This window comes from Anarhichas minor, unplaced genomic scaffold, assembly GCF_050575085.1.
Source record: "Anarhichas minor isolate MPS153535 unplaced genomic scaffold, ASM5057508v1 ptg000058l, whole genome shotgun sequence".
Classification (NCBI taxonomy): Eukaryota; Metazoa; Chordata; class Actinopteri; order Perciformes; family Anarhichadidae; genus Anarhichas; species Anarhichas minor.
Window position 1 is genome coordinate 698446 of NW_027466504.1, and position 17396 is coordinate 715841.

At 43.3% G+C, this 17396-nt stretch overlaps 1 protein-coding gene across 6 annotated transcripts in view; it reads right to left on the reverse strand.

The window, feature by feature from the left end:
* The window catches only part of gbf1 (golgi brefeldin A resistant guanine nucleotide exchange factor 1), a 95923-nt gene that overhangs the window by 20957 nt on the left and 57570 nt on the right, over positions 1–17396 (reverse strand). For all 6 annotated transcript variants that reach the window (XM_076077341.1, XM_076077343.1, XM_076077342.1 and 3 more), the window contains 13 exons: positions 11890–11944; positions 9766–9913; positions 9272–9492; positions 8879–9047; positions 7401–7612; positions 7037–7135; positions 6695–6889; positions 5664–5856; positions 5388–5525; positions 5204–5292; positions 4894–5096; positions 4601–4724; positions 1324–1449 (listed from right to left, as the gene is read on the reverse strand). In XM_076077341.1, coding sequence (XP_075933456.1) covers positions 1324–1449; positions 4601–4724; positions 4894–5096; positions 5204–5292; positions 5388–5525; positions 5664–5856; positions 6695–6889; positions 7037–7135; positions 7401–7612; positions 8879–9047; positions 9272–9492; positions 9766–9913; positions 11890–11944 — 1972 coding nt within the window. The remainder of the gene's footprint in view (positions 1–1323; positions 1450–4600; positions 4725–4893; positions 5097–5203; positions 5293–5387; positions 5526–5663; positions 5857–6694; positions 6890–7036; positions 7136–7400; positions 7613–8878; positions 9048–9271; positions 9493–9765; positions 9914–11889; positions 11945–17396) is intronic.

Below are 17396 nucleotides of genomic sequence, written 5' to 3' on the forward strand. Positions count from 1 at the left end.
AAAGACAGAGAAAACAGAGACAGCAGATGAAGAGCGACCGAGAGAGACCCCCCCCCCCCTCCGCCTGTTTAGGATGAGTTCTCCTCTCGGACAGAACACCACTGCCTACAGCCGTTGGCTTTCTGAGCAGAGGAATGCCCAGTGAGAGAAAAAATACAAATATGAATACAACACAGCTTTGATTCCTTTTCTGAATTTAATCTGCAAACTAACATTTGTTATAGACAAAGGTACGGTGTTATGCCATCTAAAGCTTAGTTTATACTCGCTGTAGTGAAGCTTACGATGCTCGCGCCAGAAATGACGTAATCACAGCCGGAGGTAAGTGGTGGAGGCGCTTGCTCGTGCACCTTTGAATGTTTGGAACTTGGCGTGCGCGATTACATGACTGGCACAAATAGTTCACTGATAAAAACACAATTTACAAGTCTGGGGATTTTACAGAGAAGACCAATTCACTTTTAAATGCTTTAGAGACAGGAGGTCTTCAAAATCTATGTTTGAGGAAATATTTTCCAACCAAATCAAATTGTTTACAGGAAATTAAACCTTTGTTTCTTTATAATGCATGTGATACTTGACTTTTTCTTTACAGGGCTTGGTCAAAGACAGTAAAGTAGTCCATGAATATGAGATATGAGTTTACAGATATGGAGGTTGGTTTATATCTTTTTGCCGGTAGTCTATGGTCATATCTCTGAGTTACACTCACTGTCTTTTTGATTCTTCACAGTTCATTTTGTTTGTACACCCTCTGGTGTTTGGGAGAATAATGCAGCCTATAGAGTATAAACTCCTCCAGCTCGCTCGCTGTCTGCAGAGGCCAAGCGCGAGCTGATGCAGCTTTGACAGGAACAAAAAGTCCTGCTGGACACGACCACATCAAACAAGAGTGACACTATCATTACGACTCTAGCCCAGCCTCTATCTCACACCAGAGGTGAACTATTCCCCAAAGTTCAGAGTATATTTATCATTACTTAACAGAGTAAGCGCGTTGGCAGTGACATTTCACAGCTCCTTCATCACCACCATATTCTTACACCGAAACGTTCAACGCTTATTGACCAAAGGATTAGAAATGGAAATACGCAAGGCAAATCACCCAAATCAAACACACAAACATTTTCTCACTTCTAGGTAGGTCTTCCACAGAAACCTGTGTGTGTGTGAGAGTGAGAGAGTGTGAGAGAGAGAGAGAGAGAGAGAGAGAGAGAGAGAGAGAGAGAGAGAGAGAGAGAGAGAGAGAGAGAGAGAGAGAGAGAGAGAGAGAGAGAGAGAGAGAGAGAGAGAGAGAGAGAGAGAGAGAGAGAGATAACTCACCTCTATAGTCATGGGGATATTCTGCTTGCGGACATTGTGGTTGTGCTGGTCAGTGTTCAGCATTATGACAGCGTAGGCCAAGGCGAAGCCTGCATCGTTGGTCATGAAGGGACAGCCGTTGACTTTCTACAAACACACACACATACAGTACACACGAGAGAACACAGGATAAACAGTGGGCTACATGTTTCACTGTCTATTACTTCAGGACAGACCACTTTGTTCCTAGACAGAATCTCACCTTGCACATGCTGCTGACATGATCACAGTGAGCCCACAGAGTGGAACATTCTTTTACAGAGTCGCTGCCTTAAATGACTCATCAACTCTCTCAAGGCCACTATCTGTGTGTATGTGGTCAGCCTAACAACCAAGGACGGTTTTTCTTTTGATGGGCGACTGTGTGTCCTTGAGCAATACACATAACCCCAAAATTGCTCCCGTAGTTGTGCCTACGGTATAGAAATGTGATAGAATCTGAATTGTAAGTCGCTTTGGATAAAAGCGTCTGCTAAAATGACTGTAATGTAAGTGAATTTGAACGCGGCATGGTTGTTGGTGCCAGACGGGCTGGTCTGAGTATTTCAAAAACTGCTGATCTGGGATTTTCACGCACAACCATCTCTGGAGTTTACAGAGAATGGTCCGAAAAAGAGAAAATATCCAGTGAGCGGCAGTCGTGTGGACCAAAATGCCTTGTTGATGTCAGAGGTCAGAGGAGAATGGGCAGAGTGGTTGGAGATGATAGAAAGGCAACAGTAACTCAAATAACCACTCGTTACAACCAAGGTATGCAGAATACCATCTCTGAACGCACAACACGTGGAACCTTGAAGCAGACGGGCTACAGCAGCAGAAGACCACACCAGGGGCCACTCCTGTCAGCTAACAACAGGAAACTGAGGCTACAATTCACACAGGCTCACCAACATGTGACAACAGAAGATCTGAAAAACATTGCCTGGTCTGATGAGTCTCAATTTCAGCTGCGACATTCAGATGGTAGGGTCAGAATTAGTTGTAAACAACATGAAAGCATGAATCCATCCTGCCTTGTATCAACGTGCAGGCTGCTGGTGGTGGTGTAGCGGTGTGGGGGATATTTTCTTGCCACACTTTGGGCCTCTTGGTACCACTTGAGCATCGTTTAAAGGCCACGGCCTACCTGAGTATTGTTGCTGACCATGTCCATCCCTTTACCACAGTGTACCCATCTTCTGATGGCCACTTCCAGCAGGATAATGCACCATGTCACAAAGCTCAAATCATCTCAAACTGCTTTCTTGAACATGACGATGAGTTCACTGTACTCCAATGGCCTCCACAGTCACCACATCTCAATCCAATAGAGCACCTTTGGGATGTGGTGGAACGGGACATTCGCATCATGGATGTGCAGCCAACAAATCTGCAGCAACTGCGTGATGCCATCATGTCAATGTGGAGCAAAATCTGTGATGAATGTTTCAAACACCTTGTTGAATCTATGCTACGAAGAGTTAAGGCAGTTCTGAAAGCAAAAGGGGCCCAACCCGGTACTAGCAAGGTGTACCTAATAAAGTGGCCGGTGAGTGTATATTGGTAATGTGGATGTTTTATTTGACTTTATTGTTTATTCTGTCTCCATCTCAATGTGATCAAATACATTTTGTATAGTAATGCTGTGGTCTCATAGTGTCTGGAGCACTGGACCGATCAATAAAGTGGACAAACAATGATATAATTCAATGCAGTTTTAGGTTTGGTCATTCCACGTCAGAAGTCCAAGTGAAGCCACTGGAGTAAATGTCAAAGTAGAGTTGCAAGTCCAGCTTGAGTCTGACTCAAAGCCAAGTCCTGTGACTTGAGTCCACATCTCCGTGTGTATGTCACAAGACACAAGTCAACACAGGCAAATCCTAAATCAGCACACATTGGCTGGTGGTTGTTTCTCTAGTCTAGTTCTCTAGTCTGACTGGGTCCTGTAGATCCCCCATCATGTTCTGATTATGCTGCCGTCAGTCAAGATTAGTCCGATTCAGCTTTTGTAAGTTTGTTGTAACCTTTTTGTCCATAAAGCTCAAGTTTTGTATACAAGTCAGGTCTAATGTAATCCAATCCATTATCATCTCCACCAGGCATAAGCCTGGGGTGCGGTTATGTGTGGCTCTGTGTGACTCACTTTTATTGTTATTTTTGGACGCTGTGTTTGGCTAACCGCTAACAGCTAACAGAACTACCAGTGCACACACTGCTGTGCCTCTCCACTACTCAGCCGCTGCTGAATGGACAGACAGCTCGGTGAGTTTCCCTTTGTGTTTTGGCTCGATTGTATTATATGATAATACGGATATGGAGTGATTGTGCCAGAGTTGTTACTGGCTTTATTTTCCACACTCCTTATGTGCAAGTGATGAACACATGCCAAGTGAGGTGACTGGAGAAGGTAGATTGACAGTCACCATGGTGACATTACATAGCTGTTGTCAGTTTGTCTGTTTACAGTGTGCTGCATTTGTCTCTATGGAATAAACCATAAATGAATAAATAGTCATTTTCACTGCAGCAATTTTCCTCACAAAAAGTAAAGCCATACTTGGTAATATTTAAAAAAAATTTGACGATCTGTTCTGCAAGTCTTTAACACTTTCTAACGTTATCTCCACAGCTGAAGACACAGTAAGTGTTGGTGCATCGGCCCTCTCTTCTCCTCTGAGGAGAGCAGAAAGCGCTGGTGAAATATTGAGTTGCTTTATATCTTTTACAATTGAATGGTGCGTACGGAATAGTTATAGCTCACTAATACAAGCACAACTAACACTGCTGGTTTGACTGTTTATGATGAAGAGGAGTTATAAGTGCAAAGTACACATGAGGTATGAAGTGACATGTGTGAGAGGCGTCTTTATACGTATAATGACGCCTCTCACATTTCATTTCTACAGTCTGGCTTCATTTCACCGCGTCACCTGCGTCTCTAAAATGTGCGTACACATTGGTCACAAGTTTCAGGTGTGCACATTCTCCTGTCAAGTTTGTTTTTATAGATCACAACTTTTGTGTGGGAAGTGGCCTACGCCTCTTTCAGGTTTGGTTTTGTGCGTACATTTAACGATGATAAATGAGAGACCTGCACTCTACTGAGTTCACCTTGGTAGTTAAAATCTGACTTGAGTCAGAAGTATAACAGGTCCACAGCTCTGGACAGTTGGGCTACGAATCTTGTTCTCCAATAATCTGAATGTGCTAATAGATTGTAATACAGACTGTAAAATTAAGTTGAGCAAATGTGCCTTACATGCCAGTTGTCTGTGAACGTTTCCAGGAGTCTCTGGATGACAGGAGCCTCCCCAGGGAGTCTAAAGGCCTCCAGGTAGAGCCGCAGGGCCTCATCGATACGAAGCCCCTGGAAAGTGAACGTGCTGCAAAAATAGATCGACATTATCAAAACCGAACATCTTTTAGCACTTTATTAACATCAAACACACCAATGTTCATAGAAACCAAAACCTCTACACCCTTCAAACCAGATTGGAAAATCACACTTGAATGATAAACAAATGGGCAATAATCCCTGGAACTTCACCATACTTGACAAAGCTGTCCAGGAGCTCCATGTTCTTGCGATCGCTGACGTACTCGCCGATCATCTTTTTGTCCAGTCGGGGGTTTTCTCTGAGCCACTGGGCCACCTGGTCGTTGTCTAAAGGGCTGCTGAGCAGACCTTTGTCCTGCAGAAACTGGATTCCCTTCTTGGGCTTCTGGTTAAACTGCTCTGTGCCAGTGATCAGCAGCTGGAAATACGATAGAAAGAGGTGGTTCGAAGGTGTAGCAACAGAGTTTATAACTAATTGTGGTTGTGTAATGATACAACAAATCTAAATCAATCGATATCGCTCACCTTTTTCTTGGTTCTAATGTCCACCAACTCTTGGGAATCAGGTAAACATGACGAGAAACGTTGAGGCTTTTTCAGGGCTCTCTTCTCAGCTGGACGGAAACAAAATGTAAACATTTAAATCAGCTTCCATCTCAATGCTTAGGAAGATTGTTAAGCAAAACTGTCCATAAGATCAAAGTCTCACCAGAGTCATTGTCTCCTTGATCCTGTCTACCCAGTCTCATCTTCTCTGCCATCAGATGTCCACTGGTTGGTGGACACACTGGTGCATTCTCAGCTGGTGGAAGACTCAGATCATCGGTGCTGCCCAGACTATTAAGATCTGTAGACGAAAACAAAATTCATTCTTAAAAAAAATAAAAACTATCAAGGGCAACACTAACATTCAAGTTGTTATTTTAGTATTTTGACCTTAAAGATGTAGTAATAATCATTAGTATTAGTAGTGTGATGTGTATACCAGCTGTAGTGTCTGTTCCGTTGATGGTGGAAGCTTCTCCCTCTTCTAGCAGTGTTTCTGACTGGTCTTGTTGAGCAGTGCTGTTGAGCACCTTGGCCTGGCAGTGGGCTTCAGTGCTGTCGATCACTGTGAGCAGAGCCTCCAGTGACAGGAGGTGGGTGGTGTAGAGCTGCCCCGACACTGGGAACGCATTCTGATGGCAAAAAATGATGGCATTCACCAAATTGAATTCAAGACTTTTCAAGACCGTTTTTGAATGACACATAAAATGCAATGTAGTGTATTTTGCAAGTCATACAGGTCAAAGAATAGAAATGCAGATAAAAAGTCAAATCAAAAGTTGATTTATATTTTTTCTATAGGTCTGGTGGAGCTGACTGAAAAAAGAACTGACAGAAAGGCTGAAATAGCTTCCAGCGCGCACAATCCACCATAACCAGCTGATTAAAGATCAAAGTTTGGAATCAGCTGGTACAGTAATGTTGTTCTTCTTAAATCTTAAATAACTATTTCAACAGAGACAAAAATCTTTTATTTACACGTGAAATGTGTCCTATTCTATCTGAAGAGACTTTCTACAAGATAAAGACATAATGCAGTAGTCCTCTCACACTGGACACAGGCAGGCTTTTTGGCAGAAGATTCCAAACTTTTCAATGACAGTGTATAACAAATGTTACCTTCTACAGCAGGAAAGAAAGAATATTCAAGACCTTTGTAAACTAAAAAGTTAAGACTTAATAAAACCTGCAGAAAACCTAAAAATGTAATGTTTATAAATCCATCACATCAGTGGTAAAGAACACTAACTTTTAAAATGACGGAAGATAAAATGTTCACCACCCACAGATTTTGCTTTAGTTCTTGTTCTACAAAATGTAGCTAAAGATTCATGAAGAAAAGCATTACAAATAGAAAGGAAGCACTTGGATTGAAGTGTGGCCTATCCAAGAAGGACTTCCACATTCTTCTGTACAACAAAGTATTTGTGAAATAGTAAGATGCTAAAAGTGATCTTATATGGATGTTACCTTGGACAGCAGCTTGGTGAGGTCCTCAAACAGATTGGAGAAGTAGAAGTCACAGTCATAGTTGATGTACAGCTCAGTGACGAAGCTGGGAATCCTCCACAGCTGGACCAGTGCCTCCAGAGCCATCTCCTTCATCTCATAGGGCATCTTAATGTTCTCCGACGTGACGATGTCCATCAGTTTCTTTAGGTACATCTGCCAGGTCAGCACAAATGGTGATGATGATTATTAGCTCCTCAGGATCACGATTACCATTTATATGGATGGCAGTCAACTGACAAAACAAAAAGATCATTTGATGAATAAAAAGCAAGACGATCAACAAACTAGTTACATATTTACCTCAAGCTGAAACTTAAGATGCACTCTCATGCTTTCAAAAAGCAAGAAGCAAACTCGTACGGAGAAAGCGTAGAGGTTCATACGGTCCACATTCAGCAACTGCAACACAGACACAATTATCAGAAAAGATACATTCAAATAATAATATCGAAAATCAGTCCAGTTTTCTCCAAATACAACTTTTGGTTTTTTTCTTGATGCTAGTTAAACCATTAAAACTGTTCAAAAAGCTTTTAGAAAAAAAGGTCTTTCTCATAGCAACCGTCACTAATGCAGGGAAAATATCTTACTATTACCAATTTGAAAACAACAAACACAGGTACATTCAAACACTACGAGCATTGGTTTCGACGTTGTACTTCACCTGGAAGAGATGTCTGCAGAGCTCATCTTTGACCAGTCCGAGTAATGACTGGTAGTTAGTGATGCGTGCTGACTCAAGTGCTACAGTCAGCAGCTGCAGGCCCATGTGCATCATGGCGTCAGTGTTGTGGCGGTCGTGTGGGTTGGTCAGTGAGATCAGGAAGCGAAAAAGCTCCCTTAGACATGGCAGGCCATAAGGGATAATGGACGCTCCTTTAGGATAGACAGAGGTTAGGAAAGGACTTCGGCTACATCCACACTACTACCTTTCCATTTAAAAACGCATATCTGTTGCTATGTTTACATCTAGCATCCACACTACTCCGGAGTTTTAACCCCCCAAAAACAGAGAGGCTTGGAAACGCGTGTTTAGTTTGAAGACTCTGAGATTAAGTCGTAGTGTGGACGGCAGAAATGTGGACCTTTGGAAACGGATGATGTAGACGTGGCGACTGTGGCTAAGTGGAGAGCAGGGTCGTCCTTTAATCAGAGAATTGGCGGTTTGATCACTCAGCTCCGCTAGTCAATGTGTCCTTGAGCAAGAGCTGTAGCTGTGCCTACGGTGTATGAATGTGGATAGTCTGATAGGCAGGTGGTACCTAGCCCCTTCCATCAGTGGGTAAATGATGACAAGTAGTGTGAAAGTGCTTTGAGTGTTCAGAAAGACTAGAAAAGCGCTATACAAGTACAGTCCATTTACCAACTACACTCGCTCATTTTACATTTGCTACTTAATTGGGTCTTAGCAGTCATGAGTAGTCCTTCCCTCATTCGTCACACCGCCAGAAGAAAACAAACAACAGCAGCATTGATTACCGATCGACTACCAGGTTAATTCAACATTGATACCATATTACAGGTGTTGCTGTTCTTGTTGTCTTTACTAGCAGCTGTTGTGCAGTTATATTCTGCATTTCATAACTCTACTACTGCTGACATACGGAGGAAGCAGCTGTTATTAGAGCGATCAGTCTAGCGGCGTTAACAGCCCTACGGAGTGGATGTCTGAAGTCATGGTTTGCAGCTTTGAGGAGGACGGACAAAAAGACTTTCCTTTTCTTATTAATGCTTGTTTTGTTCTGCACAACTACTGTGAAGTTCACAAAGAAACTGTAAACGAAATGCTCTCCAGTGCAACAGGGCCTTCAGCCACCAGCAGAGCTACGAGTGTGAGAACAGACAACAACGAAACGGAGGAAACGAGTGAGAGACGTGTGTGGACATGGATCGCTTTTGTTTTAAAACCCCGGTTTTAAACGGAAACATATTAGTGTAGATATAGTCTTCATGTCTCAAGACAATGTTCTCAGTGCGTAAAGAAAACACCAAGAGCTCTCAAAGTCAACTTGTATGCACTGATTTTTGGAAACTGTGTATCAAGAGAGCCATCTTTTCATGCAAGGAAACAGTGGAATGCAGCAATACGAAACAAACAGACGTGAGATTACAAAAGAAGAGAGAATTCAGAGTCATCCTTACCGTCTCTTTGTGTGGACTGTGTGAAACGCACTCCTCTGGGATTGACATAGTCCATGTCATGGATAGAGGTGCCGTCTGATTGCTCTGTAACGGAGTCTTTGTCCTCCAGAACCTCAGGGATGGACTCCACTGAGGCCGAATGAGCCGGTCCAACCTGCCTGTCCTCAAACTAGACGCAAATGGAAACAGAACGCAAATCATTGGTCGTCATAAAAGTTAAAGTCACATATTAGTTCCAAAGAAATGGTAGAGGATCTCATTAGAGCTACTAGAATACACACAGAGTCACCAACAATAGACACCATTCCATAAAGTCAACATGGAGATACGGAAAAGCTGAACATATATTCATCAAATAAATACAATGTTTGTGATGCAAGAACTGATCCACACCTGTGCATCCGGAGAGCCGGGCTCAGGCCCAGGAAGTGTGGTAGCAGTGCAAGGGGTGGTGGGAGATGAGTTACACTGTTCCAGGTCAGAAAGGTCTTCCCTGGAGGTGGCTTTGGAACAGGTGTCCAGGCCACTGTCTGTGGTTGTAGGGCTGGAAACGGACGAAGCAGCGCTGTCTAGGCTCGAGGTGGACAAGCCTTGCTCAATGAACGGGACGCCACCTGACGGGAAAGAGATGCGGTCATAGCATGGTGTAGCATGATGTGTTTTCACCAAATCAGCAGCAATATGTACAGAAAGGTCCACCACAGATTCCTCATGCACTGACAGAAAATGGGGCCAACATTAGACAATGCTCCATTACAAGGTGCACGTCATCCTTGTCTACGTTTGGCCCCACCAAGACTTTTAAAAGAAGAGAATAGGCAACTGTAGAATTTGATAAGTCCTGAAAGCTGACGATGGGTGTACTATCACAATAGTCTGTCTCTTACCTGAAAGGTTGTTGTTGCTGAGGGTGCTGGACTGGGTTGAGTCCATCTGACCGGAGGGACTTCGGACCATGTGGCGAGGCGGCCTCGGCGAGCGTTTCTGCTTCTTCCATTTGGATGACTCACTCATCCCACCGGCACGCATCTTCAACTAGAGGAAACAGAGTGGATCACTGAGTAGGGCTTCTCCAAACTCGCTGTACGACTGGACCATCATTACAGATTAAGGCCATGATCAGAGAGGATGATTTGTTTCTCTGAAGATGCTTCTTTTCTTCTCAGAAAATAAGAGACTAGCTGTGAGCAGCTTAAAGGGTGCAATCACAATAAATGCCATGTAGTCCAACAATGTTTAAGCTACTTTTTCTTAGCTTTGCCAAATCACAAAGGGGTATTCTCCAATACTGTACATCAAAGTGTGTTTCCAGGTGTTGGCGAGTACGTCAGCTGTAAAGAGCCCAGAGGGAGATGTGTGAAGTCACTTGGGCCTGAAGACTACAAGGAGATTTTGAAAAGCAAGGAGAATGCATGGAATTAAAGAAGATATCTCTACTTGTGTTGACCTTTTTAAATGTCCTTCCTGAGTTTGATCATGTTATAGGAGTGCAATGCTAAATAGGTGGAGTACTGTTTGAAATGAAAGACATTGTCAAATAAACAGCTGCATATTTTCAATCCAACAGCATCACTGAAGCTACATACTGAACTGTCCCAGGGCTGCTTCAAATAAAATCTGGAATTTGTTACATTCGGATTTATTACACCGTTTCCCTTGTACTACATGATAGTTAATCAACAGAAAAAGCTAATTTAAATATCTGAAGCAAAAATACACCTGTCATAATCATTGTGTATGACATAACTGGGACCCAAAGGGTAGATGCACATAGAAACCCCTCTGGCTATCAGTGCAACCCTGGTGCTCTGAGAAATGAGTGGTGAAGAACATCCTATTTGATCATGGCCTAAAACCAGCCCAGCTTCAGCTGTGGATTAAGCAGCAGGTCATTTCAGAAGAAAAAAAACAGCACTGTATGTTCATGCACACAATTACTGTAAGCTAAGAAGAGCCACTGCCACTCCCTCTGCTTTGGTGTGATGTGCTGTCTTTTTAAAGGTCCTGCTTCAGTGGGAGTGTTGGTGTTCATTTATTCAAACCATTCACAGTTTTAGACTCTTTTATATCTGCTTAAGTTGATTTAAAAACAAACAGAAAAACTACCGAGACATGCTCAATCCTGCAACAGCTGAGAAGGTACATGGGTAGCATGATACACAGCAGCTGAAACATGTGCATGAGGGTGTAAGCCAAAAAGAAGATACAATCAAAAACTAAACATTAAATAATAATATTAAAGTAATGTGAGCATTCACAAGCACAGACATGTCATAGTCAACTATGTTAACTTGATAATGACTCGTCTACATCAGTTGATTTTTTAACATCTCTTAAATACAGCATATTGCTCCTTCTAGCCAAGTTAAGAAAATTGGGCGGCTGGTGCGGTCTGTAAAAAAGGACACGGGAAAGGTTACAGGGAGAGATTGTCCAGCCTAAATACTGAAAGTCATCTTCCTTACCTGCACTCGTTTGTTTTTCCACAAGATATTGTAAGCCTCAGAAGAGAAGGGGAGCGAGCAGGTGCCCGTGATTAGTGATGGGTAACATGTCAGCAGTGGGACAAATACAAAACACACAACGGAACATACACTGTGCATGGTGGGAGGGGGGGGGTCCACAGACACAGCCGCTATGGGCTCCAACCACTAGAGAATGTGCAGCCAGCTAATGAGCAGTGTGAGTGGACGGGCAGACAGACCATGCAAAAAGCAAAAACTGCTGGAGCAACTGCCTCCAGCTCGATATTCAGGTCTGATATAAATTTGACACGTATAGCAGCAACACGACAGCCATTCAAACAAAACGATGGAAAGGGGAAAGTTGACTTTGTGTGTTTTATTTATACAGTATGTAGCTTGTTTTCATTATCAGCCAACAATAGTAGAAAAGTTGAAAGAAATAAAACAGACAGAAACCTTAGAAAAGGCACAATGACAATGAACAAAACCCAGACAGTAGAAACTAGAAAAGGAGCACACAAACATTCAACATTTCAGTGCTTTTACCTTCTTCATGTTGGCACCCACAAAACTCTTGGCCTCCTCTTTGAACTGTGGAAGTCTGGAAGTAAAAGAAAAAAAAAGAACCAGAGAATTTAGTTAGGACAGTCTTTTGGGGAAAAAACTTCTGACATAACTCTATTGTCCAGGCATCATCCTTATAGGTACAGGGAAATCTAAATAATGAATTTGTAAGTAAAATGTTAGTCATGATGTTGCCGATAAAGACAGTAGCTGTTAAGGGCATCCATGTTGTTTCTTCCTTTTGATTTTCTGGTTCAGATGCTAGGTTTAAACAAACATCAACCTTCCAAGGAGCATATTCCATGTCAGAGAGAAAACAGACGCAAACTGAGCTGGTAAACTATTTCATTGCGCGGCTGCTCTGTGGCGCGGCTGCTCTGTTGTGAAGTAGTTTGTGAGGCTCAGCTCAACTCAACAGGTGACTTTTTTCTTGTTACCAACATGTTTTACCATGCCGGCCGTAGCTAAACATGTTAACATGTTAACAGCTGGTTAGAATCCTTCACTGTGTTGTTGATGTGATTTGGTGAGAATGCAACATAAGCTGCTGTCCTGAGGTGTAATGTGAAGCCTAATGCGCCACACATCTGGATGTCAGTGATCAGATCGCAGTCCATTCTTGATGCACTTTGGGTTCCTTTGTATCTGACCACATGTAATAACATTACCTAAAACAGATTTTAGAGCAAATTGTGAACATGGAGTTTTCTACTCTGTCACGGCGGATTAACAGTTCATCCACTTGTTCAAACAAATAGTGAATAATGTCCATCATAATAGTACAACATGACATCTTCAAATGTCCAAAAACCCAAATAGTTTCAAGTTACTGTCGTAACGATCGACTGATTGATTAATTGACCAATCACTTCAGTTCTAAAAGTCAGCATCTCTAACTCTGATTTAGTTTTTATTCTATAAATTAGAGTAGATCAGCCTTTATGGTCCCCCGACTCAATGGAAGTGCAATACTGAATTGCCAGAGTACCCCTTTAATGTGTTTTGTTTCTCCTTCTTTTTTATAACCCCAAACAGAAGAAACAATACAAAAGGAATGTACAACATGTGCTAAGATGAGAGGCTGCTTAACAGCCAATATCCTGGTGGGAATCTCAACATTTTAAATCTGAGCCATAAATAAACCTTTCCAGCATTTGATGAGCAATACTGGCTGCTGTTCACAAGAGAGAGAGTGTGTGTGTGTGTGTGTGTGTGTGTGTGTGTGTGTGTGTGTGTGTGTGTGCGTGCGTGCATGTGTGTACCACTAGGTTTCTGTGGACACTAAAGCTTTGCCGGAAAATGAGATGTCACCACCAGTCACTCACACACACGCGCACGCACACACACACACACACACACATACACACACACACACACAGACAAACAAAAAAAAGGATCAGGCAGCCCCCCTCCTGACATTAACTCAGTGTTAATAGAGTGTTGTCTTGCGAGCACGGTTATTGGATGATCTGTGGGTCCAACAGATTAACATGTCTAATACTATCAGCAGGCAATCTAAGACTGCTTCTGAGGAGCTGAAGAGAGCTGCTGTTCATCATTCTCTGATGGGAGTGTGGTGGTGGGAGGGGGGGTTGAGAGCCTCTCACATCTATATTATCCAGGGTCTGTGGACAAGTGGGGGGCTGGGGGTTGAACATGAGCAAAATGAGATGTGGGGTGTGTGAGTGTGCACAGAATCAGAAGGATGCAATAAAAAGCCCAAACTAAATTGACATCTCCTGCTCGCGTGCAGCGATGCCTCCGTTTACGACTGTTTCTATATTTCCATGCTCGCACAGTAGATTCTTGTGAGAAGAAATGATAACAAGGTGCCATACAAGAGTCATGCCAGTAAATAAAAACAGGCCAAGAATGTTTGGAGGGAGCGTCGGTGGATTGCGACAAGCTTGGCAAAATCCACCACTGGACTTCAGCGGAGGGAAGGTAACCCATCACTTTGTGACAAATCCTGCGTCAAATAGTCCTGTTGGAGACAAACAGGCCTTCACAGAGTAGGTGGATAACACCAGAACTTTAAATCAAGCTCCATTTGTTTTGCAGGTTTCCTTCACATTCAGATGAGCAGAAAGATTTTTTGAGATTTTTTTTCTGATTTTCATGATTGCTTGATGTTTGCAGTCACTGGCAAAGCTAATTCTGTATGTGTGCCTGTGTGTGTGCCTTTGTGTGCGTGTCTGTGCCTGTGTTGGTGTGTGTGTGTATGTATAGGTCTGCGTCTCGGTATTTATGGGGCAGGGAGCTTTGCTGTTGAAGCAGAGACTGGCTTCATCTATATGCAGATCATGTGGTGTGCAGCTCAATCGGCTCATCCCCTCGTCTGTGACTGAATGTGACTGGCACTCTGATGCATCTGGACGGGGTGGTTTGTGAGGAGGGGTGATGTGGAGAGAGGAGCTCTTATGCTAAATGGCAAAGGAGAAATCATGTTATGGCATTAGTAAATCAGTGGCCCATTGACCCTGTGCACGGTGCAAAATGAAATTCATGAGCTTGAAGGGGAATAATGAGGCCTGAGAGACAGATGTATGCAGAAAACCAACAATCACTAATCCAGAGGTGATAAAGGAGTGCAGCAGCAGTCCGGCCTGCTTCTTCTGTGGGCAGACAACTAAGATTTGAGGTTTGAAACTGCTCTTTATTTTCCTGTTCTTCATAATAAATAAAAAAACTTTTTTTAAATATAACATCCAGTATCACTAGAATTGAATCTTGGGTGCTGCTTCAAACTACAATTACCGCTTCGCGGTTGTTTGCTTCGGTCAACCAGTCAAGTGACAGTTTACAACATGTCTGTCCGAATGTCTTCATCATTTTACGTTATTAGACATTTGTGTGAAATTCTTATAATTAGCATATGAATTCTTGAAATGCGTTTTGTGAGGTCACAGTGACCTTTGAATACCAAACGCTAATCAGTTCAACCTTGAGTGCAAGCAAAGATGCTCTTTCACAAAGAAGTCCCATTTCAAGCTCAGCCACTGGTTTGAAATGGCAATCACTTCCTGTCTGCTAAGTGGGCGTGGTCATGGCGTGTTTCCTCTCCATCCCCGGAACCTCATCTGGAAGTGTTGTGAACGTCGTGTGGATGGATGTAAGGAGATTGGGTTGTATACTGTATTTAGTTCTTCTTTTGCTAACATTAAGTATTTACACAGCTAACAGCCATGCAAATGAGTGATCTGGGGAGTTCGCCAATGTTATTTGCAAGAGAGAGTGTGTTGATGACACAAAGAAGATCTCTGATGGAAGTGGACGTTTGTGCCAAATTTGAAAAGATTTGCTCCAAGCGTTCCTGAGACATCACGTTCAGAAGAATGTGACGGACGTGAGGTCACAGTGTCCATGACCTTTGACCTCCAAATCCAATCAGTGCATCTTTCAGTCCATGTGAACGTTTGTGCCAATTCTCAAGAAATTCCCTTCAGGTGTTCTTGTGATTACATTCACAATAATGGACCGAACGGAGGGTCGGACGGACCCACGGTCGGATGGATAACCCAAAAACATAATGCCTCCAGCCACGCCTGTTACCAGTGTTGGGATCTGGCCCTAGTCTAGAAGCACCCATGCTCCTTCCTGTCATACAACGTCTGATGGAAAACTCCAAGATGAATGACTACACCTCCCAGCACAGCAGAAACCTGATGCTGGTCCCTCATTGGCCAAGAAAGGGCCCCCCACTGGTTGTGCCACCTGGTTTATAAGCCTGAGCACAGCTAGAATTCTTTCTCTTCCGTCCAGACACCGCTGGTGTAAGGAGATCCACAAGGCTCTCTTCACCCCGGACTCGTCCAGGGGACAAGAAGATCCACGAGGAACCGCGGCCTCATCAAATCCTATCAGGTCACATGTAACATTCGCTGGTCGAACAGACTGTGTTTTATTTTGAGTTTTGGATCCTGTAGTGCGAGAACGGATAACTCCTATGCCCCGTTCTCCCACCCTTTTTGTGTACACACCGCCGGCAGAAGGTAACAATCTTTCCTCGCCGAAGATTTCCGGGAAGGACGACCCAAACCTCGTCCCTCAGCCGAAGTTAAAAAGCCCCTCTCTGCAGCGAGGAGGCCGAGTCTGCGCCAGCCAGCCCCGAGGCCGCGCCACCGAGAGCCAGCGGCTACTCGAGGACTGAGTGATCCCCACCACGGGAAACGTACCCTACCGAACGAAGCTTCTACAAGTAAGAGTTACTGGTATCTGGGCCTAGCTTAGCTTAGCATTAGCTTAATTTAGCCTATTCGTTATGTCGTTGTTATTCCTGTGTCTTGTTACGTTAAGTTACTGTCGTGTTATAACGTGTTATTGCGCAAGCATCGCGGACCACGGAGTCCCGTTATATTGTGTATTTCCTTCCGTAACTGTTTGCATTAGATCCGTCGCTGCTAGTGGATGTGGAGGTTGTGATTTTATCACTTCAAAGACCAAAACCACGGTGGCGAAGCCTCGTCTCGCCGACCGAGTTTCGGGGTGATAAGAGAGCAATACTCGCATCTCACCGCAGTGATAAAGATGTGTTTTGTTTTGGGGATTATTTTGTTTTGTTTGGTTTTATTCTCTCTTCTTTAAATCGGCTCTGTGAGTGAGATCTAGAACCGCAACTATCACCGTACAAGCGTGACCGGTCGGTTCAGAATCCGACCGCAGAGTTTACGAGTGATCAGCTGTTCCTCACATTCTCACTGCAGCGCCGAGCACCGCGCTCAGAGCTCTCTCTCTCTCTCTCTCTCTCTCGTCCCACTAACCCGCACACACATAGTTAGATTCACTGATTTTGGGTGAACCTCTCAGACACGTGGTCGCGTAATCTATTGTCCCAACCCACATTGTGCGCCGTCCCACGTGGTTACACGTAGCCACCTCTCAGCTATCTTGTCGCGGGTCAATAGACTCCGCCATCTTTGCTTGTAGGCTCACACGCCCCTTTTTAGGTTACGTACCATCACTGTTTGAGTAGGCCCCCCCCCCTTTGTTTCCACACACACACACACTCACACATGTACATATATCTATATACATATCCTTACCCCACTTTATTCATTTGACTTTAGGTATTAGATACATAATTGTATGATAGTGTTTGTTGATTTTGATAGTACTTGATTTGATCATTTATTATTTTGATTTAATAAACTCTGTTATATTTTAAAGAGCAGTCGTCTGTGATTACTTGTGCATATGTGTGTAATAATAACTGGATGTAGTGGCCTGTGCTCGAACTTAAACCTTCACTTTCACTCTGAATGTGTAATAGTACTCAGACTATTGACATTATGAGTGAACGCTAATTATGAGACTTAGTTTTATTGTTTGGTTATTGGTCCCTGTTCGCAGGGTGGTGCCCCGTTATTATTAATAATCATTAATAATTGTTACTGACATTAATAATTCTATTGATGTTAAGAATTTAGTTTCTTAGATGCTGATAACCCAAACACGCTCCTCTAGGTTCCCAACATAATGGTGCCCCGTGT